The sequence below is a fragment of the Carya illinoinensis genome, chromosome 4 (genome assembly GCF_018687715.1).
Source record: "Carya illinoinensis cultivar Pawnee chromosome 4, C.illinoinensisPawnee_v1, whole genome shotgun sequence".
In the NCBI taxonomy this organism is placed as follows: domain Eukaryota; kingdom Viridiplantae; phylum Streptophyta; class Magnoliopsida; order Fagales; family Juglandaceae; genus Carya; species Carya illinoinensis.
Window position 1 is genome coordinate 9,129,325 of NC_056755.1, and position 11,694 is coordinate 9,141,018.

Genomic DNA, 11,694 nt, shown 5'->3' on the forward strand with positions numbered 1-11,694 from the left:
TTTTTCATTCTTTTTCTTCTAATCATTACTTAGTATTATAATTTTTCTAAACTTGAGTATAAAACATAAAATAAAATTCAACATTTTAAAATCTTAAAGAAAAGAAATTTATTAAAAAATTATATTTTAACAATATTTTAACTTAAAATATTTTCATTTAATTTTTTCTCTATTTTTTCAAAATATAATAATCTTAATTCAAACTATTTCTTTGATTGCTGCTAGTGTGCCGTCCAGTTTTAACTATTGGACTTGTCCATTAATACAAATTGCACATTTTATTATTTTATTATTATTTACATTTTTAAATATTTTTAAAAAATAAAGAAATATATCAATACACTAAAAATCATTTATTTAACTATTAAAAAAATTAAATATATGAATCGTCAAAACGAAGAAACAAACTCACGAGTGATACTTCATACTACTTTCACAGGGGATGTTCCTCTACCGAATTTTTTTTTAATTTTTTTTACTTAATAATTAAATAAATATTTTCAAATAAATATCTGTTTTTTTTACTTTCTAAAAAATTTCTAAATAGTTTAAAAAAATAGTGAGAGAGAGAGAGAGAGAGAGAGAGAGAGAGAGAGAGAATGGGATTTGGACTATCGGTAGCTTCTGTGTACGTAGCTGTGTCCTATAGGAAAATTAAGATGTTCAAATCCTGCATTTTTGTATGCCAGCGCGTTTGAATTTCGAGGCCTACCCAAAACTCCATTTGAGTTTAAATGCATGCAACCAATCTCATCTCAAATCTAATCTATGCATTATATATATATATATATGCATACATCCACAAAAGAAAAAGAAAATCCTGTCATTGAAGAGAAGGTTTACACTTCAATGTGGTAATTTATAGCACAAACAATGATATGGTACAAGGTAAGATAAGAATCAGTTAGATGATGATACAGTTTATATCTGGAAAAGAACTAGTGCTCTCATCTTCCCTCAATAATACAACAAACTCGGCACCCAATTCATCCCATGTTCCAATACAATCTCTCTCTCTCTCTCTCTCTCTCTCTCTCTCTCTCTCTCTCTCTCTCTCTCTCTCTCTCTCTCTCTCTCTCTCTCATGTAACAAGGGGGAAAATATATATCAAGAGAACAGACCAGCACTTAAAATATGGCAAAGAGCTTGTTTTTCCAATTCCCTACTTTTGTCTCCATTTTAAGAAGAAAAACTGCTCAACTAACTATCCGTTATGACTTCATGGGATGGTCAAGCTCTCGGATGCAATTTACTGAAAAGAGTGCAAAATTAGGTTATCATCTAAAGCTACATTCCTTTTGCTACTTTTCAGCTTTGAGATCTTGTCCGCATTTTCGCCCTAGCGAAGAATACTCCAGCCAAGAGACCTACAGAAAACAAAAAAAAAGAAGTGTTTTAAAACTGCAAAATCAAATTTTGTTTCAGGTGGCAAGTTGAAAATGTAATATTGTCAAGCCAATGGCATGGACTGGACTTACCGAAGAGTATACTTGTGGAGTTTTCCAAGCTGGTTGGAACTTTGAAAAGAAGGATGCCAGCAATTGACAAAGGGATCTTATTCAATGACCCCACAAGGCTGCAGGATGCAGTTTGGTGATTACTGATTACGGTTGTATTATGATTAATACTGTCTTATCTAAAATAATCACAATGGTTCAATAAAACACATACACACACAGCTAATTTGTTATCATTTCCAACCAGATTTCATTTAGCTTTAATTGAACCTGGGGTTCATAATGGCATAAAAACTGAACTGAAACCAGTCCCTTCCATGCTGAACTTTTAAACCCCTTACCCCACATGCAATGCAACTATTTATTATACACCCATGGTGTGCTCTTGGGTGGCTAGCTTGCACAAAATCACTAATCCTACCAACCCCAACCTCCATTTGACTTGCACTTTGTTCACTAAGACAACCAAATCTATCAGCAAATAAAAGTTGGAACCTAGACAAGCCCATTCTCGAAGTCAGATCATCAGGGTCTCAATTAAAAGAGAAAGAAACAGAAACAATCTGGGTCTCAATAATTTATTTATTTATTTACAAAAAAGGCAAAAAGAAAAAGGTTCCTACCAAAAAATACCATATCAGCCATTAGGCAGCATTCTTAATATTACCTGTACGTTGTAGCACCAGTTTGATGAAGAAACCACATGGAAGTGAAGCTGATTGCTAGTCCCAAAACTCCACTTATTGTCATTACAAACCAGAAGGTTGGCAAACTCAATAGTGGCCTGCCAACTCAATTCAACATCCAAAAGATTCAACAAGAGAATTTGAAAAGGCAAAAAAAAAAAAAAAAAGGTTTTCTCTGCATACAGTTAGAGCTTAGTCAAGGCACTTAGACTGCCCAATAACATATCTCCAGAGTTCAGGTATTAAACATATAGCTAAAAAGAAGTGGAAGTCCAGTGATGTATGTAGCTGAGGCATTCGAGCATCTCTTCTGCCAACCCAGATTCATGTAGTGCTAGACCTTCCTAATTTTGATGAAACTTAGTTGACACCATTCTCTATGTTTATCTTTGGTCAAGTCTTTGATCGTCGTGTCAAGCTGATCAAGGAATCAATACCTTCCTGAATCGAGTATAGTCAGAGATCTTAAGCGGAGGTTCACCTGAGTGAGACCCTTTGAAGGTGTTGAAATATTAATTAAATGATTAACTCCACTTCTTACATCAGCTTGAATCTGGGCTAGATGGAGATTTAACATGGTACCGAAGCAGTCATCCTAAGTTTAAACCCTAGCTATATTTTTTTAACCCTAATTCCACTTAAATAACAATAACGCACCTTCTGAGTTTCTAGTTAATCTTTAATAATATAATAAATGCTAAAAAGGGATGGTTATACAATGTAACAGTTCAATTGCGTACCCTTGCTATAGCAATGGATAAATTTCCTTGCTTCTACTTATCGAACAATATCAAGACCAATTTTAGATTGCATGGACCAAATTAGATGATCTTTGTTAGATTAGATCAGGGGAAAAAAGCTGCGAAATCTGAAAAAAAGAAGTTACATAAACAAAAATATAGTATGCATAGATAAACGCACAAACTACTTCTAGGACCCCTAAATAAATCATGTTGAGCTTTAAAATGAATCACTACATTAAACTGAATTTATGGTACTTCAGAGATATGGCAATATCTACTCATGCAACCCAAATATCTGTAACTATTATCTCGATATGTCAGAAATAAATAGGGAAGAACTGGGTACTGATGACCTAGATACTATCAGTGAAGAATAAAATTCCAGAACAGAGGGAAGAAAAACTCACGTTCTGGAGAGATAATCCACCTCATTGAAAACAAATATTAGAAGAATCCCTAAAGGCAATGATAGGGTGTTATTGAGCAAGACCATTGAAAACTCATTCAAATTTCCAGATTTGGTAACTTGCTTTGCAGTATCCATGACCCTACGCAGGGTCAGCTGTACACAGATAAAATTAAACAAAAAATAAATCAGACTGAAACTTTTTTATGAGTGAGATAAGTAAGACATCAGACTCAAACTATTCAGGAAAGTAATTATGTGCAAGAAGGTAAGAGAATGCTTGCTTCCCTATATGTTGGATATCAACAAAGATTCCAAATCTTCAAAGAAACATCCTTATTACTTTCTAAACTTCTGACTTTTCAATCTTGCCCTCATCTGGGCAGAAAAACATATGAAATGAACAAAGCACTCCGAACTTTTTGTTTTGAATCTGTTTTTTTCCCCATATTAGGAGTATTTTAGTCATTATACACCTTTCTATAGAATTTACCGATGGAATATAATCAAAATGATTGCATATCTATACATTTCTTAATAAGGTGCCTACTTATGTATTAAAAATACAAATTCCTGATTCTTTAACTTTCAACTTATCACAACCTCTTGATAAGGTTTAAATTCTTAAGGGGTTTAGTACGCATTAACAACAAAGGTTTTGACTATCTAGCTGAAGCATGCCCCTTTTCTCAACCACAAAAGAGCTTATGATAGCCATGCAAATATGTACATGACATCTGGTTAGAGACTAGATGCAGAAGAATATGCAACTAAAAGAGAGAAAAATGGCCAAACAGACCAATATGTATGCCTGTGGCTTCTGTTAACGTACAGAGAACAAGAGAAATCACTTTAAAATAGAGGTCCAAATTGTGTACTCACAGAATAGGATGCAGTTAAGAAACAATTAGCAATCTGCCATGCATAGCCAACAGCATGAAAAGATAGATCAGTAACCCCTCCAGAAATGGCCGAAATTATCTGCACAGTTCACATAGGTAAAACCGTTTCAAACTTACTCATTTGCAAATTAATGAAAATGTTTAAAGCAAATCTATGTAACAGATGCGAGCATTTTCAGAAAAGTGCAAATCCAGTAAAGCCCCTGAATTGCCAAGAACTCAAACCAGAACAAGATTAGTTGCTGACAAATGTATATGCTGGACACATCGGCACTCAAAACAAACATTGCATCCTTTCAAACACGTGCCTAGCAGATGGGGAGTTACTATAGAACAACCGCTATTAATATGTTATCATATGAACCTCATACACTGCAGGACCACCAATCTCTGGTGCCCTAACGTTTAATTATTTTTGTATAATCCCCCATGCAAAAAGAAATGACCTATATAAATAAAGGCATTTGATACGAAAAAATTTAGCTACCTCACGTGTTCCCCACAATTGCACTCTTTGAATGTATTGATAAAATTTCAAAATAATATGTAAGATGAACTTTAACTTTTCAAGATATACATGTTAGAAACCTGAAGGAGAAGAAAAGGCAAAAACAAACATTAGGAAAAAAAAAGAATGAGACACTCTTAGATGCAAGTAACAACTGAAAGAACTTGATTATCTTATTCCACATACCAATTTAAATTCAAAAAAAAAAATCCAAAACTACACTTTGATCACTGAACGTACCATTAGGAACAGAGAAGCCCAAACTCTGCTGTCATGATGCGTGCTGAATAGATACATTTCACCAAGAGCAGTTATCACATTGGTAACATTTTTCAGGACAGTGACCATAGCGACATTAATGTATTTCAAACTGCAGAAAATATAAAACAATATGTTATGGAGCATTCTTTTTTAAAATAAAAAATAAAAAAATAAAAAATTAAAAAATAAAAGAAGAAGAAGAAGAAGAAGAAGAAAGAGTTTTATGTAACTAAAAGAAATTATTAAGATGAACACATACTAGAAAAATCCCATACCTAAACATGCTTGTAATGAGCATTCCAACAAAAATAACATTCACAGGTAGCCAAACTTTAACCAATCTCCATGTTAGTGGCTCTGTTGATATTATGCCAAGAAAACTCAATATTGACACAATAACCACTGAAATAAGATTCTGCATCCATACAAGTATATGTCAGGGTCATCAGCTCGTTAGTTATTAGATACATTGTTCAGATCATTTTACAAAATTGCAATAAATCTAACAAAAATATTTTCATAAAAAGAGAAAATCATAATCTCATGTCCATACAAGGAACACCGATTATATCAAACTACCTGGTAAACCATCAAAGATATCCCAGCATTAAAATCATAGCTGGAAAGCACAAGCTTGTTGATCAGAATCATGCTGCATGACGAAATGCAATATGCGAGGCCAGACAATAAGGCTTGATTATGTATCTTAAGCACCCTGTGAACTCGTGCTGTCTTATCTCTGTCTTTGTCTAACTTACCAGTTTCCAGGTCATTTTCATTGTTTTCAAAAGGCTTCATTGCAGATGTTGATCTATAAAGGAAAAGTGGAATAAGATTAGTTCATATTGCTATTGATGTTGTTTTAGGCCTCCCAACCATTTTTTTTTCATTCCAACTTGAACAAGAAGGCTTAAACAACTCAAACCAAGTAATCTGAAAAAACTTTGAAAGAATCTGCTCCCTTGGAAGACCAGAATCTGGCAGGAAAATACATAAGTTTGCAAACAAAACAAGCCATTTTGAATAGCTAAAAAATAAGATTTCATCCTTAAAATTATCATGAACTTCACTCCCAAACTTTAAAGGTAGATTGGTTGATGTTGTCAGAGAGATGTGCATGGAGAATGGGATAATTCTAATGTAGTTCCAAAGAAACTGGCCTCTTGTAAGACCAGAGACCAAAAGGAATACGCATTGAGTACCAACCAAAACAAGCCATTGTGATCAACTCGACAAAAGAGGCTTTCAGTAATAAGGTTATCACAACTCATCTTCTTAAAAGTCACATTTCTCATAAAGTAGACTGCCAGAAACCTCTCAATAGAAAGGCTGGGACTCAGAGAGACGTCCAGAGAGAATAGTAGTATAGTGACAATGAATGAGAGAGCATAAGAAGCATAAACTATGGTAAGAGTAGCTAAGAAGCAGGAGAAAAGCACAATTGCATAGCAGATAAAAGCCTGTAACAACACTCAGAAAGAACTAAAATAGAAAAAAGTGAAGGAACAAATAACACAAAACTGAGGATAGGAAAAAATAACCCATCCCCTAGAATTACATTTTACTCCTATGATTTTTTCTCTTTGGAAATTGCATCCTTCAATTTTTTTTAATCTTCAAACTTGTAATCAGCGTTCAAAGGAAAATCACATATAATGCAGAGAAACAAGTAACCTACAAGTAAGCTAGGCATTTATGTTAGATTAGAAATCAGACGGCTGCATTCATATTGAATTATTTTACTCGATATATTTCACAAAAGAATATGGTATTGGCAACCAAAAAATGTAGAAAAGAGGAAGGAAAGTGTGGGCTTTTTTGTTTTGTTGGGGGGGGGGGGGGACAGGAGAGAGAGAGAGAGAGAGAGTTGCATAATTTGAGAAAAGCCTCCTTCCATGATGAGATATCTGTTATCGACTAACGGTTAACGTAATTGTTGAGTTTGTAGACCCAAAAATGTCAAATTTCAAAATATAAAAATTTATGAACAATCAGTGGGCAATAAACAAAACCAGTAACGACCCATTTTCAGTCGCGAGCAATCTTATTCAGCACAAAATTCTACAATGCCAAAAGAGAGAAAGGAGAGAGTACCTCGAACCCATCGAAGCCAAGACCTCAAAACCCGTCAAGGGTCACAAAAGAAATGGACAAAAGGCGAGAAAATGAGAGAAGTCGGGGAATAAAATAAAATGGATTTCCTTTTGGGATTTTGAGAGATACAGGGAAAGTCCCTTCACAGAGATAATCACAGAGAAGAGAGAAGAATTTAAGGAGCTGGTTTGGTGCAAACTAGAGAGTCAAAACTAACTTAAGATGTGAAAGTGAAGCTCTTTTACATCTGTTGAATCGTTTCTCGTCTTTGTTTTCTTTTCTGGCCATGTTCGTTATGTATGCACCATTGGAGTTTTTTTTTTTTTTTTGAGTAGACTTTCACAATTTTCATGAAGTGGGTGCTATGATGCGCCTTTCTGTGTGGGTGCGCACTATGCCAATATTGCACTTTGGTCAGCGGAGGTGTGCGTTTGTTTCTTTCAAATTTTGATACTTCCAGCCTTCCAGGACTGGGTTTGATATTCCATAACCATCCCAAAGTGACTCAGTGAGTGGGAGTTCCTCAAACCACAAAATAAAAAATAATAATAATTAAAAAAACAAAACAAAACAATAAAAAAAAAAAAGTTGATTGCAAAGTTGGAACTTGTTTATTAAATGCATGCATAGCTTTCAGCTTTGATTCAAGGGAAAATGGAACACCAATTGACCATAAGCACATAAATATTAGTGAAAAATCATTGATTTAGGTGCAGTAGATAGTGAGATAAAATAAGATAGTTTTAAATGAAAATTAAATAAAATATTATCAACATATTATTTTTTAATATTATTATTATTTTATAATTTAAAAAGTTGAATTATTTATTATATATTATGTGAGAATTTATAAAAATTATAATTATGAGATGAGATGAAATACTTTCACTATTCAAACAATGTCTTAAGGTTTGAAATCTTTTTATGGGCATGTAATTTGTAATCGATAAATTTACCCATTGTCTCAAAAATTCAAACCAATAGTTAAAGCTTCTCAGATATTTAAAATATAAACTTCAATTATTGAAACAGCATCCATATGGTATGGACTTTGAAGGTGGATCTCAGTCATAATCCTCTTTAAATTATAAATATTTGGGCATATATAAACCAGTTAGATTCACGTTTATAGGTACATAAGCACGTGTTATCAAGCCACCGGCAAGAATTAGGACTAACTTGGCCAAGATCCACTAGTGTCAGCCAAAACAAAGTCAACCAAATTGGAAAATCCTCTGCGCGTGGTTGCTCCTCACCCATCCTACTTTCTTTATCCATCAACTATGTACCATAAACGTGTTGTGGGGAAGTGGATGACCAATGGAAATATTTAGCACAAGTATCCATTCAATGAAGTTTTGGGTTTCAGGCTTCTTGGTGGCTGTATGTAGAAAGTCCGTCCTAGGGTTCATATTCTCTTTCAATATCTTAGTATTTTATTAAACCCGACATTGGATCCAGCATAAGATATCTATAACTAGATCTGCTAAGTTCTATTGTGTTGGTATAATAATGCGGGGATCAATGGTCAGGATTTGTTATTCATCATCCTATTAACCATAATCCTTTTATTATCTCATAACTAGACATCAAATGATTGAATAAATATTTGTTATTTTTCACTTATTTGTCAATCATTTGATATCACTTCAGGAGATAATGGTTAAAATGATGATGAAAAATATTTTTCTTGCTCTAAAGGTAGTGGTAATAATTTTGGGACATCAGAAAATAAGGGGGGACTAACTTCTAAGTGAAACCTACCAGTTTGCTGAGGCCACAATTGTAAACCGGCTTAGAATTTGTATTCCTCATTCTGACTGATCTCAATGAGGTGCAAAAGCTTGCTCTTGCAATAGAAATGAGGTAATGTGAAAAGGATTCGAAATACAAGGAAAATTTTCTTCAAGAATTGATCTGTTTGATGTACGCAGATTGCCTAGTTCTGATCAACTCCAATATTCTTGCTGCATCACCTTGCATGACAACTTCCCCATTTTCCATATAAACAGCACCATCTGCATACTCAAGTTCTTCCAAACGATGGGTCACCCACAATGCCGTAACTTCTTCAGAACTATCCAAACAAGCTCTAACCGCTCTAATTACCCCAACCTAATATAGACAAAGAAAAAATTGATAAATATTAATGGGAAATGAAATTCGTGATGTTATAAATTGGTGATTGGTGGATGATTCACATTATCAAATCTGATTTTCATCTCAATTTGAAGTCAGCAAACCCCAGATGTCTCTATAATATATGACATCATAAAGTATTAAAAATGTTCCATCTCATGTCTGTCATAAAATACCTGATCGTTTTCATCTAAAAATGTTGTGAGCTCATCCAATAACAGTACTTTGCAAGTTTCAGCTAAAGCACCAGCAATTGCCACTCTCTGTTTCTGTCCACCACTAAGAGTTTGAACAGACCTCTAGAAATGCAACAAAAGACATAAGCAGATGTCCAACTTCTAGCAAATACTTAAAACAATCCAAAAGATATTGATACAAATAAGTTACCTGCAGGTAGTTAGACATGCCAACAGCATTCAAAGCATTAGATACCCTAGATCTAACTTCCTCTTTGGTCAAATTAAACTTTCCAAGGCCAAATGCCACATCAGCTTCTACTGTAGGCATCACTACCTGCAACACAAGAGGGACTGCCATCATAAGCACTTGCTGGTAGTTCCCTTTAGCAATTTTTAATCCGCACAAATAAGTGATCAGTTCGGATATTTAATTACAGCGTAATTTTTTATTCTGTGCCAATCCTCTAATCCTTGACCTAATTGTTTACTGTGCCTAGTTTGAAGTTTGAACCCAGCAAATTGCAGATAGCAGGTGTAAACTCTTGCTTTGGAATTTTGACAGCCACAGCAGGATTGTTTATGGTCTATTTTCTGAGCAATTCATTCACTAGATTTAATTATCCACTTCTGCTCATTACATATTGATGCCCAAACTCATCTGGACCTAATTTTAAACAGATATAAGAACAAACTAGCTTTATTAACACCATTTTGAACCTCAGTAGGAAATTTTCAACAATTCAAACTCCGGATACTTTATTCCTACTATCTTCCTCTATATTATAGATATAATCTATCATAGTCTGATTGAGAGAGAGAGAGAGAGAGAGAGAGAGAGAGAGAGAGAGAGAGAGAGAGAGAGAGAGAGAGAGCAATTTAGGGGTACTGTTGGAGCAAGGCAAAAAGATCTGGGAAGAACCTTATTGCAGAGGGAATTCTTGGAGAAAAAAACCCTGGGCCATTTCAACTATGGAGGACAACCACCCTAGAGCAGCACAGAAAAGACAACCACTCATGAAAGCAGCCATAGCTCAAGGGGAAAAAAGATTATCAAACGCCCTAATTTGGGAAGAATTTGATAGGGGTCCTAATGCATGGTAAAATGGAATTCACTCTGTTATGATATGCAAATTAGTAACCAAGTAGATTTTTTCTCCATTAATTACACAAACCAGAGAGTTTGACATGTTAACCTTTAGACTTGCAACCAAACGTGAAAAAGTTCAATCCATAATGGAACGTGTAAATAACACTAATCTTGAAAATGGATTTGAGAGAGAGAGAGAGAGAGAAGAACGTGTAAATAACACAAATCTTGAAAATGGATTTGAGAGAGAGAGAGAGAGAACACACCTGATGGTCTGGATTTTGGAAAACGTAACTCTTGGATCCCTTGACATACGCAGTTCCATTCGTTGGACTCAAAAGACCAGCCAGAATCTGCATTACTCTTGATATTGTAAACCCATGAGAATCAAAATCTAGTCAAACAAACTACAATGAGCTTTTTGCCCCTTTCTTTGCCCATTAATACAACTGTATACAATACAGCTCCCCATAGGCAAAACTCCAATCTATAGAACCCAAAAAACCCCACCGGACCGATACATCCTCTTTACTTGATGAATAAAAACAAAACAATTACTTCAAATACTCTAATAAAATTAAGATACTATGAAAAGGAAGAATAAATCGTTTTAAAAAAGATAAGGAACACTGGCAGTAAAAATCTTGATGTACCTTCAAAAGGGTAGATTTTCCGCAACCGTTGGGTCCAAGAAGCATCCAGAACTGCCCGGAAGGAATCCGAAGCGAGCAGTCCCGAAGAATCGGCACATAATTTCCCTGCCTCGTAGTGATGGAGAAATTCAGATTCCGGCCCTCGATGGAGAAATTCTCAGTGGCGCCAGTCCTGATATTACAGAGAGCAGTATACCAATAAGAGAACCACAACGACAAAAGGCCAAAAGCAACCGCAAATTCGAAAGAAAATTTTCTGTTCGAAGAATTGCCCAGCTGAGAAAGATGCTCGTGCAGACCTAGAGGAAGAGGTAGAACGAGGAGGAGGCAAAAGAGGAGCGGAAGCGCGGAAAAGAGTAGAGAGATTCATGCTCCACCGCCTCCACGATCATTGAATCACACTCTCAAAACTCATTTGCTTGCTTTATTTATAAAATTTCAGTTTCAAAATTTAATAAAATATTATAAAATTAATTTAAAGAATTATTCTTCTAATTTGTCGGCATGAAATTTATTGATCAAGTTTTTATGTTAAAAAATTTTATGTAAAATAATTTTGCGTATTTTTTATATATTCTA

General features: G+C 34.6%; 2 protein-coding genes across 5 annotated transcripts; both read right to left on the bottom strand.

Moving 5' to 3' along the window:
- Positions 1 to 838: 838 nt before the first annotated feature.
- On the bottom strand, positions 839 to 8,961 carry LOC122307323 (GDP-mannose transporter GONST1). Of its 4 annotated transcripts, none has more exons than XR_006241736.1 (9): positions 7,058 to 7,559; positions 5,543 to 5,774; positions 5,239 to 5,378; positions 4,943 to 5,072; positions 4,175 to 4,273; positions 3,294 to 3,448; positions 2,125 to 2,248; positions 1,479 to 1,576; positions 839 to 1,367 (listed from the first exon to the last, which is right to left on the bottom strand). XR_006241736.1 is itself a non-coding variant. In XM_043120133.1 (9 exons), exons 2-9 carry the CDS (start codon positions 5,759 to 5,761, stop codon positions 1,309 to 1,311), a joined length of 1,017 nt encoding a protein of 338 aa, XP_042976067.1. In that variant the 5' UTR covers positions 5,762 to 5,774; positions 8,822 to 8,961; the 3' UTR covers positions 839 to 1,308. The 4 variants fall into 4 exon arrangements, 3 of the variants coding, with proteins under 3 accessions (XP_042976067.1, XP_042976066.1, XP_042976068.1); XM_043120133.1 differs by lacking the exon at positions 7,058 to 7,559 and adding an exon at positions 8,822 to 8,961 and having other exon boundaries at positions 2,125 to 2,241; XM_043120132.1 differs by having other exon boundaries at positions 2,125 to 2,241; positions 7,058 to 7,540.
- LOC122307324 (ABC transporter I family member 10) lies at positions 8,841 to 11,571 on the bottom strand. Its single transcript, XM_043120135.1, has 6 exons — positions 11,415 to 11,571; positions 11,116 to 11,287; positions 10,729 to 10,815; positions 9,584 to 9,709; positions 9,373 to 9,495; positions 8,841 to 9,172 (listed from the first exon to the last, which is right to left on the bottom strand). Exons 1-6 carry the CDS (start codon positions 11,483 to 11,485, stop codon positions 8,963 to 8,965), a joined length of 789 nt encoding a protein of 262 aa, XP_042976069.1. The 5' UTR covers positions 11,486 to 11,571; the 3' UTR covers positions 8,841 to 8,962.
- Between the last annotated feature and the right edge of the window lie 123 nt (positions 11,572 to 11,694).